The sequence below is a fragment of the Chroicocephalus ridibundus genome, chromosome 6 (assembly GCF_963924245.1).
Source record: "Chroicocephalus ridibundus chromosome 6, bChrRid1.1, whole genome shotgun sequence".
In the NCBI taxonomy this organism is placed as follows: Eukaryota; Metazoa; Chordata; class Aves; order Charadriiformes; family Laridae; genus Chroicocephalus; species Chroicocephalus ridibundus.
The window spans coordinates 56,452,185-56,478,638 of NC_086289.1; the positions used below are offsets into that span (position 1 = coordinate 56,452,185).

Genomic DNA, 26,454 nt, shown 5'->3' on the forward strand with positions numbered 1-26,454 from the left:
GGTGGGTCACTGAGCACCGTCCTCAGCCGGCACCTCTCTTTCTACCAACCACTCAATTTGCCCACCATCCCTGCGAGCGGAGCGGCACAAGGACTTTATTTAACCACGTCACCAGAGTCGGCAGCAGGAGATTCTGGGTGATTTTTTTTTAATTTAAAAAACCCCAGGTAGTTCACAGGCCTTTAAAGCCTGTCTCACCCATTCGGCAAACACACATAAAAATCACCACCCTGCTGGTTTTTGAGATCCCAAGGGAGCTGCCTGCGCTAAACCCCAGCACAACAGGAGATAATGCTGAAGGAACGCATGGAAGGGTTTCACAACATGAAGATGAAATGATTAACCACTGTGGCGGATCGTCACTGGGGTCCGTCAGCCCATGGCTACATGCTGAGCTGCTGAGTTTTAGATCCAAGGAGCTGCAAATCGTGTATTGGCTGAATGATGAAGCTCTGCTGCAATGTCATTCCGTGGTGTGGCGTGAAAACTTACCGCCTGTTCCTTCGCAGTGAAAAGGAAAATGAATGTTTGGACATACCAGCTCAATTAGCATTCATTTTTGTGTATAGTCATAGCAGTAAATTAACCAGAGAGAAAAACCTGAATACGTTCATTTTTATACCCGGATGCTCTCTCACACGGCCATCATGCTGCAGAAAGTTTCCCTTCGTTCGTGCCCGAAGGGCCGGCCACCGCTGGGACTCCACGCTCCCGTGGTTTTATGGCTGGCTCTGAGAGGGAATGCTGCGTTCAGCTGCAATGGCAGCGGCAGTGCTGCAGGTAGAATGTAAATGACGACAATTAGCTGGCGTGGGGGTTGATCGTGTGATTTATAGTCCCATTAATAATAACTGTTTATTTGTTATTGCAGTATTTCAATGGTGCTGCAATCCATCAGGTCTGTACCAGACGTGAAATTATAGATCATGGGTGTGGAGAAGATTGAAAAAGGAGGAAGGAATGATTTGTAAAATCTCCTGATCGTACACGGATAACAAATTTTCTTGGGGGCAGTTTGGTGTCTATTATTTGCTGTAGGAAAGCAGCAATATACCCTTTGAGCCACTGGAGATCTCTTATCTTTTGTGGTTGCTGTTGGAAAGCTTTTCCCCTTGTTACTCAGGTTGGACATACAACCCCACACCCCAAATAAGCACTCAGGTTCGTTAACATTTGCCTCCGGGGGCAGGCGGGCAGAGGTGCAGCGCTGCCGGGGGGCTCTGCAGGCTGAGCCCTGGTGAACTGGTAGCTGCGGTCATCCTGGTGTCCCGGGGAGCTTCATCCTGCCGGGTAGTTGCTGGCTGCGAGATGAGTTTGGTGCCAGCTTTTGGAGACTGGTCCAGGGCAGTAGAAGATGGGGGACCAGTTTATGGGGGCATCACAGGGCTCCCAGGGGATCCCTGCTGGTAGCCCACAGGCTGCGGCACAATCTGCTGGCCATGCTGCCGCTCAAGAGAGCATCCCTGGGGCAACCACCCTTCTTCCCTGGGCACTGCAGCTTTGACATGGTGTTTGCTGACAGGAGGGTACAGCACGGGCCTTTTGCATCTCGGTAGCTGTAAGTTGTGTCGCAGGCACACGCAGAACCACAAAGCCCTCACGTGCAGCATTGCCTGTGAGCGCAGAGCTTGCCGCCTGCCCGGGTTAGGGAATGTGGCAGGATGACGACTGGACCCTGTTTTTCTCCTCCTATTCCCAGCAGCTGGGAGACCCGCGTGCAAAAGCCTTGTCAGCAGCATGGAACAGTTAAAGGCAATGCTACTAAAAATTACCTTTTAAAAAATTGCCTCTGAGGCTTTCTGAAATGATTTAGAAAATGTTTACAACTGCCTCTCGTGTTAAAACCAGTAGCTGAAATACTCAGGCTGGCATTTCCAATATCCTCCACAAATAACGCCCCCCACACCCCATGAGAGTCCTGTCACTGATATACCACAAAAGACATGTGGGGCAAAGACAAAACAAAAGCAAAACGCAAATGAAGGCCCACAAAGTTCCGTTCTCACAACTAGTTTAACTGGTGTGACCTCTCCCATTGACTCCTGTAAGACAACCAGCATGCTGCAAATTAAGCACAGGCACAGATGTTGTTCCTGAAAATGTCTATTTGTGGAACAAATTACTTATAATAGGAAATGGCATCTGTGTTAATTTAAGAAAAGCTATATATGCACCAAGCGAGGATAATGGGTGCTTTATAGTCTAAACTGGAGTGGGGCTCAAGGTGAGTCCTTGTGTGCGGAGCGGTGGCTCTGCATCCCCGGAGGGGCACGGATGAGTTACAGCCTTCCTACTTCTTGCCTTGAGGATCCTCGCTCTGTCAATCTATCGCCAAGTCTATCATTCCTGTCATTTCAGTGGGAGGATTTTTTGCGTCATCAAGCCCCAGGCTTGCCTTTTGCAGCTTACAGGAATACTTTGAATGTAAAAGTAGAAATCCTGTGTGATAACCCTGAAATTCTTTTAGGAATTAATGGCACCCAATTTAGCCTTTGAAAACTGTGGAACGGCAAAGGCGAAGGAGTAAAACTGGCAGTATAGGAAGAGAAGTTTCATATTTTAAATTTTAAAAAGATTTAAGGCCTTAGAATCCGATGGTTTTAGTTAGAGCCCTCTGCATGCCTTCCTAACCTCAGCTGGGGATTGTGAAGTTGCAGAGGTCCGTGAGCCTTAATATGAAGTTTTGCTACTCTTCTGACTGCAAGCTGCCAGGAGCTGCCGTGCAGCTTGTGAGCCACAGGACTGGAAAGCTTTTGCTGAAGCCATAAATCATTATTTTCTTCCTCCCTCACAGAAAATTCAGCCATAAATGCAGTGTTTGTCAGGGGCTGTTCTTAAGCATTCCCTTGGCTTGGTAGGTTGTCATCCTCGTCCACCACGCATGGATGGCAGCCCTCGGACAGAGCAAGGGCTGCAAGATTTAACCCTTTGGGTATGTTTTTTTTACTATTTTGCTGTAGAATTCTAATAATTAATAGCTTACCAAAAGAAAAACCTTTGAGAAAAACATGAATGCCAGTTTGAGAAGTCATGGTTGTGTAGGCACGGTTTAAATCAATAGCTTTTTCTTATTAATAGAATCACAATGAAGTAATTGGAAAATTCAGTGTTGTGATGAATTGATATTTTTCATATCAAAACAAATGGAAATGCTAAAGGCTGATTGGATTAAATTGAAGAAGCCAAAATTACAGAATTTTTATGTGCTTTTATATGTGGAAATTCAGCATCATCTAATTTTTGCTACGTTTCGTCCGATTTCATGTTTGTTGAAACCAACACTTTCCAATCTTCGTCTCCTTCCCCTGAGATAGTCCAGTGTTAAAACCCTAAAACACACATAATTTTCCAGTAAAAGCAATTACTGGTTTTGCTTTGTTTACGGTCAAGATCAGCAGTCCTTGATAGCCTACCTAAATTATCACAGATTCGATTTTTATGTAGTGTGAAATTATTGGAGAATCAAACCCTCCACGGCGGCAGATGACTCAAGATTGCAATAAATACTCGGGAGGAAAAATTCCACTACGTGTTGTTCATCCCTTCCTCTTACCTGCCAAATGCTTCCTCAGGATCAGTGGGTTTTGTAGAAGAAAGGCAGAAAACGGTGCGGGTAGCAATGGTCCGTCACCCCTGCAGTGACTGCTGCAGCAGGGGACTTCAGGATGATGCTGGGTTGATGTTGATAGAACCAATGAACCTCACCGCCTTCGTGAGAAGCTGGTAATCGTAGAATCATAGAGTGGTTTGGGTTGGAAGGGACCTTAAAGGTCATCTAGTTCCAAGCCCCCTGCCATGGGCAGGGACACCTCCCACTAGACCAGGCTGCTCAAAGCCCCATCCAGCCTGGCCTTGAACACCTCCAGGGATGGGGCAGCCACAGCTTCTCTGGGCAACCTGGGCCAGTGTCTCACCACCCTCACAGTGAAGAATTTCTTCCTAATATCTATCTAAATTTCCTCTCTTTCAGTTTGAAACCATTACCCCTCATCCTATCGCTACACTCCCTGATAAAGAGTCCCTCCCCATCCTTCCTGTCGGCCCCCTTTAAGTACTGGAAGGCTGCTATAAGGTCTCCCTGGAGTCTTCCCTTCTCCAGGCTGAACAACCCCAAATCTCTCAGCCTGTCCTCATAGCAGAGGGGCTCCAGCCCTCTGATTATCTTCATGGCCCTCCTCTGGACCTGTTCCAATAGGTCTACATCCTCCTTATGTTTGGGACTCCAGAGCTGGACACAGCACTCCAGGTGGGGGTCTCACGAGAGCAGAGTAGAGGGTCAGAATCACCTCCCTGGACCTGCTGGCCATGCTTCTTTTGATGCAGCCCAGGATGCGGTTGGCTTTCTGGGTTGTGAGCACACATTGCTGCCTCATGTTGAGCTTCTCGTCCACCAGCACGCCCAAGTCCTTCTACTCAGGGCTGCTCTTAATCCATTCTCCAATCTGTATTTGTGCTTGGGATTGCCGTGGCCCAGGTGTATGACCTTGCACTTGGCCTGGTTGAACTTCATGAGGTTTGCTCAGGCCCACCTCTTGAGCCTGTCCAGGTCCCTGGTGGTGCGTATTGGCAGGGTTAGGGCTAAATGTCATTGTGCCAAATGGCATTGGCTTCTGCCAGTGTTGAAGGGTTTGGTTTTCTGTGGTTCTGGTTGTAAAGCTAAGGTCTTACATGGCCATGTGGCACTGGCTGCCATGTGTCATGACAGCATGTTGGCGGGGGGATTATGCCAGGTAAGAAGGACTCGTAAGTCCGCCTAGCCCAAAGTACGGTCTCAGCAGCAAAGTGGTTTCTGGTTTTGCAGGTGAGAGGCCATGAGATGGTACAGGGCTCAGCCGCAGCCCTCGCTGGTGCAGCACCGCCAGTCAGAGCGTGCAAGCTGAAGGATTCCCAGCGCTGCCTCCCACGCCCAGAGCGCTCTTGCAGGCAGGAGCGATGGGCTCGGGGCTTTAATAGGTCCTTGGTGGCAATTTCTGAGTGGTGAAAAGCAGGTTTGTGTTGGAATAAGAGCTTTGAAGTGAGGCAGCCTGTGGTGGTGTGCATTCTTATTTATGCGATAAATACACCGTGATTTTTATATCCAATGACATACGGTTACTTAAAGGCCTCTGAATTGCTGAAGAAAATTAATTTAATTGAAGTCAACGTGAAAATACAGCGCAGAACCAAATACTACTTTAGAAAGCAGTTCAGTGTATTCAGCTGATCTTATTCTAGCAGGGCATTTATTTTTAACTTTATGATTATGGATTTTTATAGTGTCACATCAACATAAAGGGCTTTTCTTCACAGCGAGAGCAGAACAGAGGAAGTCCAAGCAAATGAGATCCAGTGCCCTTCAAGGAGGCAGTGGTAAACATGTTCTCAAAGACAGAAAAGTTCAAATATAAACTAACTGTGCATGCTGTGGGGAGAGAAAATAATACAGTAGTTTGATTATATTTGAGAAGACAGCTGCTTGAAGACCAAAATCAGTATCATTATCCCCAAAGTCTACCACAGCGGTATTTCAAAAGCCCATTCAAACCTCATGTGGCACAGACAAACAGACAAAAATAAATCTGGTGGTGATAAATCAGTGTTTTAGAGAGTCCTGTTGTGTGGTATGTGTTTAATGCCGGACAGCAAAAGTCCTTTAGATCCATTCAAAGCCATGGAGGGGGGAAAAAAAGGGTAGGGCGAGCGGGAAGGAAAGCATTTGAAGGGAGGAATTTCCGTAAAAGCTAATAATGAAAATGGCTGTGGTTGTTCAAGTGAAACTCCCAGGCGGGCAGGGCACTCGCCTGGCTTTGGGGATTTGTGCAGGATCCTCCCCGCCTGGCTGCCGCGGGGGGCCTGAGGAGCCTCTCCGCCTCCTCCCTTAGCGCTGGCGGTGCCTCGGTGTCATTAGGAGCTACAGATAAAATTAGTAAGGAGGCCTGAGCCCTGGGATTCAAGCTACACTTGTTTTTCAGCTAATTGTCGTCCTGCTAATGAACGCCAAATAGCTTTGCTCATAATAACAATACTTTAGCATCTAAGTGTCAGCTTGAGTAAACCTTTAAAAAAGCCTATTTTAAGAGGATTAGAAAAAGGAGTGCTATTAGATCAAACCAAGTGATAGAAATGCCAAGGGCTAAAAACATTAATTACCCTTAGTTAAAGCTTTCAGCAGTGCAACTAAAGTTAGTTACAAAGCACACACTCCGCTTTTGATAGCGTGTGCGTTCTCCGAGCGGTCTCATTTCGATGTCTGTCGTACTGCCCGTGTATCCGGGGGCAGAGGAGCAGGGAGGAAGGGCATGGCTTTCTCTGGTCAAAGCTCACCCCACGTTTCTCTCTCCCGCCCTCACACTGAAGCACAGAGTGTTGCTGTGGCCAAACAAAGCTGAAAATCCAGCAGATATTCCTTGTCTTCCGTGGTCAGCAGGGAAGTCTAACACTCGTCAGGCTTGTTCTGGGTTCCAGCTGCTTTAGCGGAGAAATGGTCACACCTGATCACTGGGATTTGTGCTGTTGGAGTCGGTGGCCATGGACTCATTGGAGACCGATTGTCCCGTACTCAGGCGCAGAACAGCTTCACTCCACACCTTTGCTGTTGTATTTACAGGCAAACACAGGTGCCTTTTGTTCCCGGCCACTTGCGTTCGAGGTGCTTTTTCCATGCGATTTTCTGCATTAGAAATACGTCCGTAAAAGTGTAACAGGTCCTGCCCAGCCTCCAAGGTTGGCTGTTAGACTTGAAAACATAGTACTGAATAATTTTTTAAAAAATAATAATAATCACAAATACGGTCTGCTTTAATATTGCTACAGATTATTTCATTCTAAGGCAGTTCTTTAAGGAAAAGGCTTTTGCTTTCTCATTTGTTGAGGATGAATTGGAACAGTAGTTCCCAGGGCCATTCATTCAATAGATCTCTAATAAATAAGTTGCAGCTATTTGGCTTCTCTCTCTTGTTCTGACTCATTTTAGCTTCTGGACATGCAGCTCCATTCTGCCAATATTTTATGACCAGTTTTTCTATGATTATTTTTTAACGTATTGTGCAAGTGGTTCCGTGAGCACTAGAACTAATGAAGTCTGTTTTTCAAGGACTTTGTATTTCATGCACAATTGACTTGCATGTCACAGAAGGTGTAGGATCCCACTGAAGGTTTTGCTGGGCTCAGTACATTTATATTGTCCGTCTCCTGCATGCGTTCTCTAGGAGTCAGTAAACCAAAAGCTCTCTGAGCCTTTCCCACACAGCCAGCCTGCTCAGGGTCTCTCTCCTCCTCCTGGCCGGCTCTTCCTTGTTTCTCAAGGCTGGTAGGAGCTGTGTTTCTACCCATCTCATTCCCTCTCTCTGTTAGTGTTGGTTTGAATCCTCCAGCATGTTCCAACTTCATCCCTGGAGGATGGACCACCACAGGTAGGAAACCCTGCTTTTTTCTTCTTCTTTCTCACTTGTTCAAACCCCTTGCACAGATTTCCATGTGCACGTACGGGCTTCTGTGACACTTCGCCGCCTTTGAGAGACGCTGCAGACACATTGCACCCCGTCAGCTATGTGAGACTGCACACCAAAAAAAACCTTACCAAGGAGCACCAAAACCTGTGTCACAAATTGAACGGCTGCAAAGACCTTCAGTGACTTCTTCCCTGTTGTCAGCACCACAAAGCAGCAGTAGTTTGTATCTCTGCAGGACACTGGTTAAAGAAACTGAAGCAGGAACAAGCTTGCAAATCCCGGGGGTTTCCTTCCCCAAGCATTGATAATGAAGGGCAGGGAGGTGGTCCCAGGAGCATAGCGTGTTAATTTAATTAATTGAATGGAAGACTGAAGACTGGGGGTGAGTTTCAACTCACCTCAACTAGGGCCTCCAGGTGTCTAATCGAAGCCATTGCCTATGAGTCGGTGAAAAGAGACATCTCTGTCTTACTGGTAGAACTACCATTAGGTGCTGAAGGAGGACTTGGGCAGATGGCGATCATGCAGAGCAATTCCTCCCTTTGTTATGTGAGAGAACAATAATGGCAAAAGATCGAGTCAGCAATGAGAAATGCTTCGAAGGCTGAAGGTTTGGTTATCCGTCTCATGAAATCGGGGGGGGAACTGATCTTTTGTCTTTGACTTCCTGATAGTGGCACACAAGTGCCACCCATTCCTCATGGTCCTTACTCTTTTCTGCATGAAGAATCCAGTGCCGTGAGCCCTGGAGCATATCAGAGGGACACGGGGGATCTTTAAATGAAGTAAGATTGGCCTTTACCTCGTTAACAAAGACTTGAGCTGCTTTTCCCTCTTTAAAGACAGTGGAGCAGCATACACAGAAAGTTGCCGAGCACGTAGTTGAAATGGGAATTAAAAGCGTGGGAAATCAGCTATCTAAGCTCTTGGTTACATGCAGCAGTTAAATGGTGTAAATGGAAGTTTCAGAAAAGATGCTGTGAGAGCGTGTCCAGTCAGGGGGTTGTCCCTCTCCCAGGGCCCCTCCGGCTGGCAGCTTCCACATCCGCGGTGTTTCAGGGCTGGTTTCAGAGCTCTGCAGCTCCCTCAGACATGGGGAAAGGTCTTTCCGTTTGCTTTGTCCTGTCTGAACTGCACAGAAAAGTACTTGACGTTCTTCTGAAAAGCTCACAGAACTTAACCCAAAATTGGTTCCTCCAGACACAAGTTGGCTTAGTCGGATGAAATTCTCTGGGGAATGCACATCACTTGACCACTCGTGTTTTTCCTGAGCACACCAGAAATTTATATGACTGTTTTATAGCTGGCAAGTTAAAAGCAGACTTCAGCTGAAACAGCTGGGTGGGCCATTGATCCGAACCCAGATGGAGCATCCTGAGGGAATCAAAGGCGAACTGTTGAATTACCCACCACCACAACAGACGTGGAAAAGTCAATACATAGAATAGCTTCTCCTTAACAGAGAGCCCTAATGAGGGTACTGCTCAGGTTGTCTCGTTATCTATTGCCTCTGCCCAGGGCTGACAGTAAGCTGTGTTTATTATTACGGTTGCAGTGGTACTATAAGCCATCTTTGTAGGTTTACTTGGATTCACGTACACGCAGAGGAGATTTTCAAGTCTCCCTCACCAGTGTGTACGGAAAAGGCTGGATCTGCGTCACCTGGACCAGCTGCCTGTTAATAAGCTGGGTTATAACACAGGCTGCTTCACCCAGTCTGAGCTCATTTTCAGAAAGCACGTCTGCACATCATCATCCAGTGGTGCATCACACAGCTTTTCATGAACAGGAGATGCAGAAGTTGCTCTCCTATTTAAGTTAGTCACTGAGCTTCTGGGTCATGGAAGATCCCGGGGGGATACATTTAGGCAAAACAAGGTCACAGGAGGGGACTTGTGTCAGGAAGAAGCTTGTGGTTTAGGGGGACAGTGCCAGAAAGGAGCTTGTCCAAGCCCTAGGTCCCAGTTGTAGCAGGCTGCGGGGTGACTGGTCCCCAGTGAGCAGACCAGAACCCCGAGGTGGCCCTGGGGAGCGGCCCATGGCTGGGACGGTGCGGGTTTGCTGCCATTCGGTGTGTCTGTGTTCTGAGTCTAGCGACCTGTTTCTTAACTTTCTTTTCCCAGAGAATAAAATTCACTTTGATTCTTACCTCAATCTCGACAGCATCCCAGGGTAATTAAGATAATGGCAATTAGTAAGGTGCACTCTTGCTTATGGAGGAAGCACCAAAGTTATCTTGTGTGCCTTCTGCCCCATGAATTCCTCCGCTGCCCTGGATGTCGTGTTCATTTTGTTTCATGTCCACCAAATGGACCTCCCTGTTTCTGATTTTCTGATCTTTTGGGTCTATTTTAGTCTTCGGCATCCAGGACATTTTGTACCAGGGGTGAGATTTTTCCGTAACTTGTCTGTTTGAAATAGTATATCCTTTTGTCTGTTCTAAATCTTCTGCCAGATCTGAAATGTCTCTGATTGTCCCCAAGCATTTGTGATAAGAGAAAAAGGTGAATGGCAGCTGCTTCTCGACATCTTTTTTTTGATGGTTGGACTAGATGATCTGAAAGGTCCCTTCCAACCTAGGCAATTCTATGATCCTATGATCTCTGTGCATCCTCCTAAATGCATTCATTTATCTAGCTGTTTAATGAGGTTTTCAATCTAAACTCACGGGAGGACATTTAAAAGAGGTCAGGATTTATTACTCATGTCCAGTTCACTGGTGCAATATACTTGGGATAAAATCTGACAGGAAAAAAAGAAAGGAAAAGTTTGAAGTTGGGTAAAGTGGAACAAGCCCCTGCTTTTAACAAGTATCCATTTCTCCCATCCGTCAAACCTGGATCTGAACCAGACGTGCTTCAAAAGCAGCAGAAACCCCAACTCAGACAGGAGGAAAGTGTCAGCATCTCAGGGTAACCAAAGCCTTTTTTTAGTTGTTTTAAATGAATTTTTTTAAACGAGGAGCACAAGTAGTTTCCTCTTTTTTTTTTCCCCCTAAGCATAGCTGCAGTCAGAGTGCGGTTAACATTCCAGTTCTCAGCTAATATTTTCTTTAACACGCATTTTTGATCTCCATTCTGTAAGCACGATGACAGCCCATGGCGGATGCAGATGTTTTCAGTCATTGATGTATCCAGCTGATAGTCCTGAGAAGCACCAGACGCCCAAGCAGGTTGTCTCCCAAGGTTTTATAAAGCTTGCAAATTCTAAGGTGATTTATGTTTGATTCATATCAATTATAAAGACACGTATTATACGTACATCTTAAAATGGAATTCGTGAGGATAGGAGACAAGGGACATTTCTCAGCTTCTTGCAGACTCTTTCCCCAGCCGTCAAAATTGTATTTCCTCCAGATGAGGTTCTGATGAGGTTTAAATGGCTACAAATATCGTGGAGGTGAGTGGTGGTCTGTAAGTCAGCCCTGGCTGAGGGAAGCACGCCTGATTGGGAGGGGTAGGACATCCCAAGCAGAAACTGGTTTCTGCTTTGCTTTACTTTGGTCCCTAAATAAGGACTATATTGTGTACACAGCGGTTCAGGTTGGCAGTGTTCACACAGAATGAAGGTGCCACATGGGTCAGTGCAAATGTTGATGTGTCCTGCCTGTCCTCTTCATAGAGGGAAGGTGGAGGGGGCCGAAGTGACACTGGCCACGTATTTATAGATTGCTGCTGCCTTATGCACCACTGTCAGGTGTAGCCTGTGTGGCTGTCCACAGGAATTTAGCCTAATGGTTGGACTGGGAACATTCACTCCATTACTGTGGCTCGTCTGAAAAGAGTGTCGGTGAACGGCTGAGGGATAGGGGGTTTTCAAGCCATAGTTAGGATGGAACAGCAGCTTCCTCCATCACACAATTTTCCAAAGCGAATAGATTTTGTGGCAGATTTTCCATGCTGGTCACAGTCATGATGCGATTTTTACTTTAAAGACTTATACACAAGTAATAAATCAAACCAGTAATGTGTGACATGTGTAAAGTCCACAAACAAACAAAAATATGTTTATGCCCCTTAGAAAATATATTCAGACATAATTGAAAAAGGCCTAAATACTGGATAAGGTCTTTTACTTTTGTGAATCTCAGGCTCAGGATTTTTGAAAATCAAGCTTTATCCAAGTTTTTATCATTGGACAAGGTGAAAACTTAGCAGTACTTAACAAACAGGTGCCATCAGATGGGAGGGGAACTAAAATAATTTGCTACTGGATTTATTTTTGTAATATCTGCCGGGCAACGTGAATTCTTGTTCCTTAACAATTGATAAAATTTGCTTCTTTTGAAGCAGGCACCTGAAATTTGGGAAGAAGACACACTTCTCTGTCCTCTCGGGAAAGAAGTACCATGTGGTTATATATAGTCTAATCCCCATGCATTGAAGGGCAGAGGGAGTGCTGTGTTACCCACCGTCCTTCTGACTTTTCCTAGTTTCTGAAAGTGTGTTGTAATGTCTTGATGTTATTTTAGGGTAGCTGTATATAATATATCTGTGTTTCAGCTATATTAAAATAGCAATGGGTATTAATTTGCCTATTATTCAAATAACAGACGTGCACATTGTCATGTCTGTGTACGTTCTTGGCTCTTCCAGCTGTCAGATACACATACACATTGCATGCTTTGAGTTGCCTGTTAGCAGTAGCTGTCTCCTCTCGTCTTTGCCTATTTCTCCTTTTCATGCTGCTCCCATGGGTGGGAATGTCGTAAGGAAATCATTTTTACAAAGAGACAGGTTCCTTTCTGATGGCATCGAAAGAGAGAAAACTAGAGATTAAGAGCTTTATATAGGCTTAGATAAACTCTTGCAATAATAACATGGGAACTTGGCCTGTCTAGAACATTATCCCCCCAGCTGGTAATTCCTATCTTCCTTGTTCCTCTGGGAAAGCCCACGTGTCAGATACTCAAGATACTTAGATATCCATGGACCATGTGTCTTAGATACTCTATACTGCAGAAATGCAGTGGCAAGCATAGATTCAAATGATCTAATTAACCCGACAATAAATAGTTTGTCTGGAGGCCGTTTCGAGCGGAGGGCAACACTAATGAAAAAGATAAAAAGCCAAAGTCAGGTCTGTCCCACTGCCACAGTATGAAGCCTACAGCTTTCGAAAACTTAAACAGGGAGTTTTGATCTTGAAAAATACACAGTGAGGATGCTTGAGTGCCTAAGTCCCTCTTTGAACGTCTCTTTTTTTGTAGAGACAGTGAAATACATTTAATTCGAAAGAGATAATCATTCATTGGTGTTTTTCTCAATTAAAATGTTACCGCAAAGAGCCTGACTTGGTGACAAATTGGTTCATGATAATGGTGTATTTTATAAGTAAGGAAGAAGTTGAAAGATGTGTGATGAAATCTATAAAGGCTTAATTATTCGAGGGGAGGGAAGGGTGCCGAGCTGTTGTGCCCTGGCAGGTTACGTTGTGGAGTGGTGATTGCTGAAAGGGACGGAAAGTCAAACCCGACCTTAGTGAGGCTGATGGGGAAGGTGGCGTTGGAAGGGTGACAACCTACACTGGCATCTGCTGAACGGATCCGCCGCTTCTCTCATTCACGCCATGTCTCTGCAGTTTGTCACCAGCCCAGTACATGGGCACGCAGCCAGGGCGTCAGGGGTTTACCCTGGTGGTAGCCCCCTTTTAGCTGCAGGTGGGGGAGCACCTTTCTGCCTCACTGGCGGTTTATTTCAGCAGGAGGAAAGGAATCAAATCATAGAATCATAGAATGTGTTGGGTTGGAAGGGGCCTTTAAAGGCCATCTAGTCCAACCCCCTTGCAGTAAGCAGGGACATCTTCAACTACATCAGGTTGCTCAGAGCCTCATCAAGCCTGGCCTTGAATGTCTCCATGGATGGGGCCTCCACCACCTCTCTGGGCAACCTGTTCCAGTGTCTCACCACCCTCAGTGTAAAGAACTTCTTCCTAACATCTAATCTAAACCTGCCCTGCTCTGGTTTAAACCATTGCCCCTCGTCCTATCGCTACATGCCCTTGCAAACAGCCCCTCCCCAGCTTTCTTGTAGGCCCCCTTTACGTACTGGAAGGCTGCTATAAGGTCTCCCTGGAGCCTTCTCTTCTCCAAGCTGAACAACCCCAACTCTCTCAGGACACTTTTCTTTCTGGAGTGAAAAATACCTCTGCTGTATAGGTATGTACTGTGCATTTATCCAGGGTGTATATCGCACCTTTTAAAACCCCCAGCAACCTTCAATATTGTAAGATACTTCTGAGTTTATTTTACTGTTAAAGAAATAGAGCCCTTTGGGTCTTACTGAATAAACCTGGAGAGGAACAGGCATTAGCAATTACTTTTACCAGCTTTCATGTTCCTGTCAGTGGTAGCTATGATGCTTGTTGGTTTGCCTTTAAATGCAGGCTCTCTTAGAGAAAGAAAATTAGAGTGGAATTCATCTTGCAAAATTTCATTTATCCAAAAGTCCAGCCTACTCTTAATTTTCCCAGCTCCTACTACAGTCCAGAGAGAGAGATGGGCGGCTCTGAAGACTCGTGCTAAAGTGAGTGCTGCAGTAAGTGGGAGGTGCCTTTTCTTCCCTAAGTGGGGACTAAGCCGCCAGATCAGATTTGACTCCTGTTTGATGAATCCCACCCACGTGCCTTCCCAGTCCTTATCTCGCAGAGAGGTTGCTGTGAAATCTGTTTGATAAGAGCCTGCTGGGGCAATACTCACTGTTCATCATTTGCTGCAAGTCTGGAGTTGTTTCACGGATATATTTAGAAGGCACCGTGATTAAAATCTCTTGCCTGCTCCGATCCCAGGAACACACGTGGGGAAAATAATCTCAAGATTCACATCTCTTGTATTTGCTTATCCCACCCTGCATGCAAACGGACCAAATCCCTTCTGCGAGGGCTTTCAGCCTGCAGCCGGTTCCCTCGCAGCAGGACCTTGTAGCTCTTTGTTCTCCACCAGGCAGGCTGGATGGAGCACAAGGCTCCTCTGCATGGAGTGTGGGACCTCGGACCACAAGAGCTTTCTGAGCTTCATACGCTGGAAATAGGAGTCTGTGCTGAGGAGGAAAAGGGTAATGGCAAAGAAAATGAAAGAATGAGGTTGCTTTTTATAGATAAGGCTCTTCAGCTTAGTGAAGACATGGAGGTATGATAGAGGTCTGTGAAACACTTAGAGATAGCAAATACGGAGTGAATACACTCTATTTCTTATGCTAGAAGCTTTATGGTTTGCCTGTTGTACTGAAGAGATTTAAATCCAGTGGAGGGAAGTACTTTTCCCCAGAAAATGTAACTAAATGTGGGGCTCAGGGCAAGAGCTAAGCAGTGTCGTTCAGCTCAAAAACGGTCCGATAAGTCCATGGAAGCTGGTGACCAGCAGTGACTCTTAAATGTAGGGACTGGGCCAGGAAACCTTTTAGTGGGTGGATTTTGAGGGGTAAGATCACTCCTTGTCCTGTTCTTAGTGCCTGCCCTCAGTACGCAGTATGACCTTGCCTCAGGGACTGCACACGTTTCCAGCTCCAGACTGTGTAGCTTTGGTGTGACCAAGGAGAGCTTCATATGTAAATCTTCATATGTAAATATTCAGAGTGTCCAGAAGAGATGAGCGTTTCTGTGGCTTGTTGTTGGATTATAGGCTTCAATCAAAAGTACAGGGAACAGGGTTGAAAATTGATGGAGGCGCAAGTTTGAGGAAACGATGTGAAAATCTGGCCTACGTGCAGCTTGTGTTTCATTCCCACAGCAGACACAGAGCCACAGTCACATACAATTCTGAATATTTCCAGCCATGCAAGGGGCCGTCTGCCTGCATGCACCACTGGAGGCTGTTTGACCTTGTAGTTGCACACCTTGGCACACTTTAATAGCTGACTCCTGCTCAACTATTTCAACTTTTGGAGCCCGGCAGCATGCACAGCACGTGTGCGCTTCCACACGTGCAGCCCAGAGCGGCCGCCCTCGCCCCGAGCATCCCTCCTCCTGCCTGGGGTGCTGCGCCACAGCAAGCTTCCTAACATGGAAATTTCAAGCCTGAACAATAGGGGAGCTACCCAGGCAAATGGCTGGGATGTCAGCTGCATCACATTTCGTGGTATTTAATATCCCCGGGGCCTGCGAGGGTGTTGTGTGGCGCCTGGAATCACTTTCCGAGCAGGTGCATGCCACTTGTTCCTGCTCCCTCCTTGCTATTTTTCCGCGGGCTCGGGCGCTCCAGTGTGGGGATACTGCTCCTGTTAACGCTGCAGCGTATGCGCAGGCTTTGTTTATACGCCCTGCTGCTCATACAGTTTAGTCTTCTTTGGTCCCCATCTCTGAATGACTCTTGCCTGTGCAAAGTTGTTGCATGAACTTGAATTCAGGGATGTCTTAAGGTTTGCACAAGTCTCTTTCCAAGGGATAGTAGGAAGATAATGCTGAGCTCATCAGGATCATCAAAGTCTAAAGTGGTTTCTTGACCAGCTGTGTTTTGGAGAGAGCTGCTACTGGGCCTGGGGAGGGTGTCAGTGGCTGTGCCAGGCTTGTCGCTGTCCTTGGGCTTTCCTTGGGCACCCAGCAGTTGTATGGTGCTCAGCAGGAGGACAAGCAGAATATCCATCTTCCTGCTGTTCCTCGAGTGAGGGTCATCTTTTCCCTCTTGGGAGCTTTCCAGCCAGGGAAAGTTCTCCACTCCCGTATTTCAATACCTGGATCCAGTCCTTCTTGCCTTAGATAAAAGCAGACTATCTTCACAAGTCATAGAAACAGAGGAGGGGAATATGCAGAATAAAAAATAGGTGCAAATAATTACATCTCCCTGAGTGCCATTCAAAACACTGTCAAATGGGCACAAAGCTTGCATTATAAAGTATGAAAGTGTTATCCAAGACCTGGCAGAAAAAGCACACTATTTCTTAGGAGTGACTGGTGGTGCTTCCTCCCTGGACCTCTCACTAGCAGAGCCTTGTTCATGCAACAGCAACTTTCTTTTGCAGGAAAAAGGTGGGGGGTTTTCTCAAAAAGCTCTTGTTTTCCTAACAAAAGAAACAAGCTGTCTGCTGTATACCCCAGTCTAAAACCAGTTGAAGGTAGGCCATCTTTTGCTCTTACCCAAAGCCAGCTATTGTAGAGATTAGGTCCTGTATAGCTGCCCGCCTTCACTGTTGCTCATGGTGTGTCTCTTTTATCAACTGTCTCATCTCAGGAGACTTCAAAGGCATTTGCATCTGTGCCTTGAGTAGTTAATTAAGCCAAAGAAGATGGAAATTAGTAAAGGAATTATCAGGTGAAGAACTTGCTAAAGGGGAGGTAGCAGTACATTGTGTTGAAAGAAGCGCTCCTGGGCTGGAGGGGGGTCCCAGTTGTAGTTCTCAAAGACAAGCCTAGAGCTCAGCCTGGTCAACAGCCCCGTTAAAGACTGGCAGAAATGATAAGAAATGTGTTCCTGAGGTTAATTGATGACACAGTGCTGGGAAAAGTTGTCACTATTGAAGAGGATAGTGGATAACCATGACAACCAAGATAACAGAAACAGGGTGAAATTCAATATTGCAGAGTAGGGCATACAACTGGGGACTAATTGGTTGGAAATGGCAAAGGGGAGTGTTGGGGAAGTACCAGTTGATGGCAGAAAGTCTGTGAAATGCTAATGTGATGCATTCCTAACAAAGGTAAGTGCAGTCCTTGCAGTATTCACAGTGTTAATTCCAGTGAAGAAAAGGTGTTCTTTGTAGTTCTGACTACCCACAGTTAAGAAAATTTAATGCCAACCTGAAAAGGTGAAGAGAAGAGTTAGTGGAAAGATCAGAGGACTGGGGAGTCCGTCAGGTGTGAGGAGAGGAGAGTACCTTCGCTTATGTAGCAAGGCAGCATGGATGCTGAGAAAATATGGGACTTTTTGCATAAATATCTCAGAGATTGAATACCAGGAAACAAAAACAACTATTGAAACTGTAAGACCACATTGACAAAGACTAAAGAATGAACTTAGACCAGAAATTAAGAAAAGGAGTCTACCCATCCATCTGAGGAGATGTTCTGGACCACCCTTTCAGTAGGAGCAGGGAGGGCAAAGTCTCTTAACTGCTCTTGTGCTGGGCACTGAGCAGGTTTAGGAGAGGACAAAATTGATGATGGCGTGGCAGAGCTGGCACTTGTCTCATTGACCCACAACATCTCTTCAGTCCTATGTTCCTACACTGTTCTAAGCACCCCCTGGGTGCAGAGTGCACTGCAGAAATCAGATAGAGGTATTTGGCCCCCCATTAAATGCAAAGTGGCTCTTTGGAGAGAATCCTAAAAATTTAGAAGTTGCACTGCCTAAAAGCATCATAATTCTTGTATCCTGGCACATTTGTTCACACTGTTCATCCTCTGGCTTCTAGGTAGAAGCTAATTTTATCTCTGTTTGTTTGGGCTTTTTTGCAATCTGAGTCTTGGTTTCTCAGGAGGCCTCTTAGGTCCCAGCCACCAAACAGGGCGATGTGTAACCTGGGACAGGCGTTGTAGAGCAGAGCGATCCAGAATACGCAGGGAGGGACTGCGTTCTCCGGGGTGGGTCAGGACTGAAGAAGCAGCTGTACAAGACCAGTTCTTTCACAGGAATGAGAAACTGTGAGGAGAGAGGGATCTCCCAAGGCAAATGCCATCGGGATTGCTACATGCAGGGCTATTTGCACGTGGAGCCTAAGCCGTTTGGTTTCACCGCGGTTATTTCCTTTGTGAGCACCCAGCTAAGGTACAAACTGGAGCATATCACTGCTGTTGTATTGATATCAGCTCCTCAGCACAGACATGGGGAGGACTTAAATGAATAATGAGTAATAATAATTTTATAAATAAAATATCACCGTACTTGCTGAAGTGAATAAAATAGACATGAATGCATTAGATTTGGATTTTAATGGCTTAAATCTGTTGCTGAATTATTCTCTTCTAATAGTAGTTTGACTGCAAGGACGGCATTAAAACCAACTGGAGAAGCAAATTGGCACTGGGATGTGCGGCAGTGTATTAAATGGGAACTCAGCCCAGGGAAATGCTGTGCCTCAGATGGACAGGGCTGGCCCTGAGAGGGAGCTCGGATGTTGCGGACATCCCTGTGCTCTTTCTTTCCTTGCTTTTACTGCTGTACAGGACACCACAGATTCAGCTTGCCTTTCTGTCCTGTTCTTAGCCCAGTCTTCTTGAAACACGGTAGCTGTGCTACTGGTGAGCATATTTCACTCGGCCTCCCTTCAGAGCTGCAGAGATGCTCCATGGCACTGACCCTCTGTGAATTCCACAGCAGGCTCATGTGCTTGGTCAAACTTGAGGAATTACGATACAATATTTCATACTTCCTCCTCCTCCTCACATTTTTGCCCCCACCTCCGGCTGTCCTGGCAGTTTATGGCTGCGCTGCAGGACCCTTGGACCACAAGCCTGGCTTGCCATGCAAAGCTGTCTGGCCAGCAGGAGAGTTTCCATCTTGCCCCACTGCTGCGCAATGTGGTTGCAGTGTAAGTCATTAGGAGTTCCTGCAGGGACTACTGAGGGCTTTTTTGGAAGCATAAGCAAAATTTTGCTGTCCCGGCGTGGAGCACTCTGCTCTTGTATCGAGAACACAAGAAGTAGGGGAGCACTTGGAGCTGGCAGGTGGAGGCAGGGCAGAGCCCTGGGTGCTGCTTCTGCTGCTCCAAGGGAAAGCGACGGGTTGGAGGTATCGCCTGCCACAGGCTTCCTTCCTCCTGGAGCCCTCATGCCTTTCCCCTCCTCACGTCTGGCTTCAAGATGTAGGTAGAGGTGTTGCCCAGAGCCTTCACCAAATCCAATCATCCACTGCTAAACCTGCTTTTGGGAACACGTTTCGTCTTAAAATCTGATTTTGGAATTAATGGCATCATCTGAGCAATGTGTTTTCCTCCCTCATCTCTTCCAATCTGGTACTCCTCTTTTTCCATTTGGGCTTAAGGCTTTTTTTTACTACCATTTTCTGCTTAAGGTTTAATAATATTCAGATTGAAAGTAATTCAGTCACCTTTCTCCAGTTCTCATATTTCTTCTAGTATGCCTCTAAAATGTGATGGCTTTTGAAGAAAACCAGATCTGCTGCATGCCCAAAGAGCATTTGGCTGCTCTTCCTTTAGTGATCTCTTCATTCCCCTCTGCATCCATTCCCACTCCATCATTATATTAGTTGAAGAAACCCCAGTGAGTTCCAGATGTTGAGTGATCAAATGGAGTCAAAGAGCTTGGATAAAGTACTGGTGCTGGCGGTGGGGAGGAAGGGGGAACTCAGAACTTTACATCTTCAGAGAGAAACTGCCGGTGCCTGCCTTGCTCTTCACAGCTTCCCAATTTGAATCCAGAGTTGTGAAAAAGTGGAAACTGTGAAAATATGAGCTGCGAACACCGGGAAGCTGTGAAGCAGGGGAATGGGTGGGGATTTACAATCTCTCTCAAATGCAAAGGTTATAGATTCTGGTTGAAAACTTAATTCTCTAATAAGTAACTTTTTTGTCACTACAACAGCAAGAGAAACAGCAGCCAAGGTTGCAGAATTGTCTTGGCTGTGAAAACCTTTCATTTCTTTGCTCATAACTTTCTGGAATTTTTGTACTTGAGGCAGAGTTTTTCAGGCCTGGCCTCTGCCAAAAGGCAAATTTCATTTGAGCAAAGCCAGTTGTCTTGTTTCTGAGCCTGGAAGTGGGAGGCAATAATAATAATAATAATAATAATAATAGTAATAATAATAATAATAACAACAACAACAGATTCCCATTTGATTTTTTTTTTTCTTTTGAATACTTTTACAGCAAGAGTGTGAAAGGTGGTGTTTCGTATAGGAACAGCCTTGACTGAGGAGCTGTGCCTTTCATTGGCCCAGGGAAAATTGAGTTTGATTTGACTGAGTTACTGGTGTTAGAAAATCACCTGCTGGGCTTCGCAGTGCTGTGAAGCCTTTAGCCAGCAGCAGTGAGCAAGGACTCACCTGTTCAATGGCTTTTTGAGAAAAGTGTTTGAAAAAGTGGAAGCCTAGTCGTGGATTGAGCAGGGAAGGTATCTCTGGCTCGTAAACCTCCACTGTAAAATTTCTGAGGCTGGCAGAAGCTGAGAACGCCCAAGCTTTTTCAGCATGCGTCCAGAAAATACATAACGGCTTTCTTGTGACTTGGACCAGAAACAAATGCATCATTTCAGAGGGAAGCTGGCCCTGTGCAGGGCCACCTCAGGTGTTTATGTACCTGCTCCCAGGGATGGGAGTGCAGTGGTGACTCCTGGGGCAAGCAAGGGCTTTAGAGCTCCAGCTCTGGCTCCTCATGAGCCCTTTCCACCATCCCTGCCGTTCCCAAGGCTAACGAGGCTGGGTGCTATGGTGCACAAATGCAGGCATAGCTTGAGTCTGTGGGTGCCAGCCTGGAGAACATGGTGTTGGCAGAGCTCAGGGGCCTTGGGGATGTGTCTGGGATGTGACCTGGATGGAGCTGCCTCCATACGCTCGTGCTCTGCCTGAGCTAATCACTCAAATTGTCCTTCGGGAGCCCAGGCAGACCCAGCAGTGGTGGACCGAGTGAGAGTTAATAAATCCAAATGGAGCCACTGGGGGGTTATTTTTAGTTTCTTACAGAAATAGTGGGACAGCTGTATTATTAGAGGTTTCCCACCCACCATGGCTGCAGATAATCAGGTGCCTACCCTAGAATAAATAATTACTTCTGCCTGAAATTGAGGACAGACACCTGAACTGTGGTTCAGCAATTTGTTTAATCTTGAGGCCCTGCACATCCTTAATCTATGACACATGCCTAAATACGTTAAAAGCTTGGATATTAGTAGATAGGAAGTGTTAAGGAGAAGATGCAGTGTTAATTGGGGATACCTGTGCTACGTATACAGGCTGAGATCGTGCCGAGGACCACAGCAGTTGGCACAAGTTTCTGTGCGTCCCTCTTGACAAACTCCACTTCTTAGAGCCTTCTAATGCTGCAAAACGGGCATTTAAATTCCCTGCCAGGTCAGCCATTCATCACAAACGCATTTAGACTTAATAGCTAATTAATTTTCCCTAGATAAGGTAGATACTTTTTTTTTTCCCCCTCCTCAGTGTGTGAAATCTAGAACTTTCTGAGAACCAGCCACAAACGAGTTGACTGTAATTGGTGTTCTCTCACTTAGGTGAGAAGTAACAGTTCATCAACTCTTAATTAGCTTGGACTTTTTTGAGAGCAGTTTCCAATTTTTTGACAGGAAGATATACATCTTGTTTCTCCTGTAGCAATCCAAAGAAAGTTATTTTAGCTTGAATTGACAAATTGGGCTGCGTTTGTTGGTGTTTTCTTTCTCCTGATGGTGAGTGCCAAGATGCATGTCGTACCTGGATTGCTGAGCAATTTATTCGCTTAGTGTTGCTTGTCACAGAGGAAAGAGCACTGATTATACAAGAACGAGAGTTTGAGCTCAGTTTAATTAAATTGTGAATGGGTAACCATCAGCGCTTGGAGTGATACATTAAGATACAGAGCGGCTTTTAGATATCTCATCAGCATCAGACCAACTGTGTATTTTGTAGGTGAATGCCGTTCTGTTCGCTGTACAAGTAGGAAGGCTGGGGCAACAGAAAAATGAAGCCACCTCAGATTAGTCAGACCCGAAAATGTGTCCTGCCAGGACAAATCATCTGCCTGGCAGTTATCTGCTTGGCTTGTGAGCCCAGGAGTGAGGCCCTTCAGGAGGTGCTGCAGGGGAAGGTGACCATGCAACAAGAAACGGTGATGCTGCAGCAGGATCAGCCCCAAGTCATCTCACGGCAGTGCTGGACCTCGGGGCTGGGGTCTTCTTAGCCCGGGCTCACATGCCACGCTAGGGTGGGAGAGAAATGCTGGATGAGAAGCTCCCCAGTAGTAAATCATCCTCTTGCGGCCTCTCACCTGCTGGTGGAGTAGCCAAAATTTCCTAGGAGTAGGCGCACACAGCTGGACGGAGCCATGGCTGAAAGAGGGGATACTCGAGCGCTTTCCAGAAGGCAAGCGGTCTGCCTAGAGGCCAATGAATCAGGGTTACTGGGATTACTATGTATGCGCCAGTAACACTTGCCAAGCTTTAATTACATATTGTACAATTATTCACTGTAGATGAGGCCTTTTGGTAAATGGAAAGCTCTCACCTGTGTTAGCGCCCTGCAGTTCATAGCGATGATTTTGTCACAGGAAAAAGGGACTGGAGCATCTCTCTTCTGAGGAAAGGCTGAGAGACCTGGGGCTGTTTAGCCTGGAGAAGAGAAGGCTGAGAGGGGATCTCATCAATGATTATAAATATCTAAAGGGCAGGTGCCAAGTAGATGGGGCCAGACTCTTTTCAGTGGTGCCCGGTGACAGCACAAGGGGCAACAGGCACAAGCTGTAACACAGGAAATTCCATCTGAACATGAGGAAAAAATTCTTTCCTCTGAGGGTGGCAGAGCCCTGGCACAGGCTGCCCAGAGAGGTGGTGGAGTCTCTGTCTCTGGAGACATTCAAACCCCACCTGGACGCGTTCCTGTGCAACCTGCTGTGGGTGACCCTGCTTTGGCAGGGGGTTGGACTAGGTGATCTCTGAAGGTTCCTTCCAACCCCCACCATTCTGTATGATTCTGTGCTGCTGTCTTTGGGACTAGCAATGGTCTGACTTGGGAGAGATACAGACCCAAAGAGTTCCTTGGGCTGGAATGAGAGGCCCCAGGCTTTGCGGAAAGTTTATCCTACCTTGGGAGAGAGCTCCTCTCTGGCAGCTGGGGCTAGGGGGTGGGAGTTGGGACCCAGGGAGAAGGCACCGGTCAAATCGCCCTTGGTCTTGCGGTTCTACAGGAGAGGCTTTGATAAGCTGCGTTAGGACAGCACGTGCTGTGGGCGTCTCTTCTTATTAAATCGAGGTCCTTTATCACAGTACTTGATGGAATCAGGTTTTGACTTTTTTCATACTAGGAAACCCCCATTACAAGGTAATTTTACAGGTGGGTTTGGTGCCCTGACAGCCCTTACACTGCTGTCTGCAGGAAGAAATCCTGTTTTAATAGGGAAGATGGAGAAACACATGCAGATCAGGCATGTGAGGGATGGAGGGATCTCAGTACAAATATTTGGAGATACAAACTGCTAACTAGGTCAGGTCGAATAAGAACAAATTTTTTCCAAAAGTACACCTGAAAACCACAGCTTTTATTCAACATTTTAGATAACGTATTTTTATTTTCTGCAGAAGTGATTAAACTTCTGCTAAGACCTAGTTTGCTCACAGTCTTTTAAAAGCACTTAAATAAAATTTTAAATTATGAAGCAGTACATGATTGTGGCTGGAGGAAGAGAGACTATTAATGCTCGATAATCAGTTTGATAAAATACTACAAGAAGTTCCGGTATTAGCAGCCTGTGGTGCAGACGCAGAGGGTGCTTTCACTTGCTCGATCCACTTGTTAAGTTTTAGCTTCATTCAAATCCGAGAAGCCAATGAGAGATTATTAACGTAGGAAAACTTTTATGGCCCTTCCAGCCTATGAATATAAACAAGACCCATGGAAATGAGTTTTTCTAGTTCTAAAATTTGAGAGGTCTTTAACTGTAGTCAGTGCCGTTCCCTCAAAAAAATACTTTGTTTAATAAAATTTTGTACATGCAATATGCATTTTTCAGAAGTTTTTCTTTCTTTTCTTATATGCGTAGCACAGTGAAGTTAATTTATATACCTAAATACATGCTGTTTGATTTTAATTGAATAACGGTTTCCCTCCAACTGGAGCTTATCATACATCACCACAGAAAATAATAGTCATTTAGATTTAAAGAATAATATAATCAGGTTTGCTTCAAAAAGGCCCTAAAAAGTACAAACATAATTGAAATGAAAATGATTATTTAAATCATTTTTCCTCTCACTCGCTTAAATGATGATTAAAGTTGCTTATGGAAATCAATAAATTGAATCAGGCCGGTCCTGCTATGAGTTCCCCACCGTGCAGTCTCAGAGAGCCTGAAAGTAGCTGGAAGTCGAGAGGATGGAAACGCCTAAAGATGTTGATAAGGGAGGAGCTGAATCCGTCATCTTTACCCTGCTGTATGTAGCAAAAGAGTCACGTTTCTCTATGACCACTGAGCCTAGGGTGTAAAACCGTTTAGTTGTTTATACCTAAACAAAAGCAGGGTGCAACTCCAAGTAAGCAAATGGGATGAGAACCTCGAACATGATGGTGTTGGCCTCAGTTCAAAAACGCTTGAGCACAACCCTGTCTTTAAACACGTAATAAGACGTGCCTGTTCCTGTCGCAGCGCTTGGGACTCTGGCACAGGCTTTACGGGCTGTGCCTCGGAGCCGTGCTGGCTGCGGTGACTTGGGCTGATGGGGTTGTCTCTGTGAAGGGACGGCACCGTCGCTGGTAACAGCCCTGCTCCATCTCACCGGAGCTTTGGAAATGAAGCGTCGGAAAATAAGCAGTGAGGCAGGAAAGACAGGCAGCTCAGACAAGTTGTACTAGCTTCTGTACTATCAGCTTCTAGTTGTGCAACGGATCACGGTGGTTTTGGGTTAGTGGGTATGACAGCTAGTCTAGGTAAAGCCCTGTCCTCTTCAAGTAACCGTGCTGCCCCTAAAGAAGGGCTGGTGCCTGCAAGGAGACATGTCTGCTGTACTGGAGTCCTGCTGGCTTCCCCAGATTATCAGTGCCTCAGCTGGGAATGGCAGCCTTCCAAGGAAAAAGGAAACTGGGGGGGAGAAGTTCTGTCTCTTCTCCAGAAGAGCCCTCACTTCTGTGTGATGGTAAGAGCAGGCGATGCTGGATGAATTCCAACTGTTGATGTGATGAAATGGAAGACTTCAGGTTATCTTCTAGATGAAATCTTTATCCAACTTCATTCTGGTGTGGATGTTAATATTGATAGACTAGTCTGACTCTAACCGCAGTCATTGCAGGATAGACTTCCATTGCCTGAGCAGCATCCGGGCATCCTTGTGTGCTTACAGCATTTTCTAGTATTGTTTAACAAGTGTCAACTTCTGTGCCAGAAGCGGTTGGTTCTTGATTCGGGGTTGAGTGTCTCCTAAGGTGTTGGCTGACAATTTTCATAGAATAGAATCGTAGAATCTGTTGGGTTGGAAGGGACCTTTAAAGGTCATCTAGTCCAACCCCCCTGCAGTAAGCAGGGACATCTTCAACTAGATCAGGTTGTTTGGCAAGTTATGGTATATGTCAGCAATGCCAGTTGGTGCGTTCTGTGAAGAAAGCCTATGAGTAATGCTGTGGCACCTTACACGCTCAGAGAAGAGCCTCAATTTTGGTTCCAGGTGAGGCTGCCAGAAGAGGCGGAGAGGTCCCAGTTCATGGTGATCTGGCGCTGCGGGGTTCCTCCTTCAATATTCTCAGCTAGGGCTCAAGACTGAGAGTGTGGGTAAGGTCTGTTGGAGGAAAAGCTCTGTTAGGACCCTTCTGTTTTCTCGGGCTGTTCATTTGTGCTGCCAAACAGCACAGCCTGTTGAATTCCTGCTTGTCCAACTGATGCATCACCATTTCCTTTTTCTTGTCTCTTCAGGTTATTTCCAGGATTTGTTGAACAAGTCAGAAAAGGCCCTTTACGATGCTTTTCCAAGCATCTATGGAGAATTGTACACTCAAAACATGAAAGTCTTCAAGGACTTGTACAGTGAGCTACGCCGCTATTACCGGGGCTCCAACATCAACTTGGAAGAGGCCCTCAATGAGTTCTGGACACGCTTGCTGGAGCGGCTCTTCAAGCTGCTGAATCCCCAGTACCATATCACAGATGAGTACCTGGACTGCATGGTGAAACACGCGGAGCAGCACAAACCTTTCGGGGAAGTTCCCAGGGACCTGAAGGTGAAGGCAACCCGAGCCTTCATCGCAGCACGCTCCTACGCGCAGGGCTTTCTTGTGGGCAGCGACGTGGTCAAAAAGGTTTCTCAGGTAAGTTGGGGTTCTTCCTTCTCCTCCACCCTCAGACTGGCCGCAACCAGTCAGCTGTTGGGGAGAGGGGGCTTTATTTCCCTTTATGTTTTCATTACAAAGCAAGCAGGTATTTTTCGGTTTTGTAAAACAAACTGC

General features: G+C 46.1%; 1 protein-coding gene across 1 annotated transcript in view; it reads left to right on the forward strand.

Annotated features, from left to right (window-relative positions):
* The window catches only part of GPC1 (glypican 1), a 218,398-nt gene that overhangs the window by 160,720 nt on the left and 31,224 nt on the right, over nucleotides 1–26,454 (forward strand). The window contains exon 3 of the mRNA XM_063338939.1: nucleotides 25,925–26,316. Coding sequence (XP_063195009.1) covers nucleotides 25,925–26,316 — 392 coding nt within the window. The remainder of the gene's footprint in view (nucleotides 1–25,924; nucleotides 26,317–26,454) is intronic.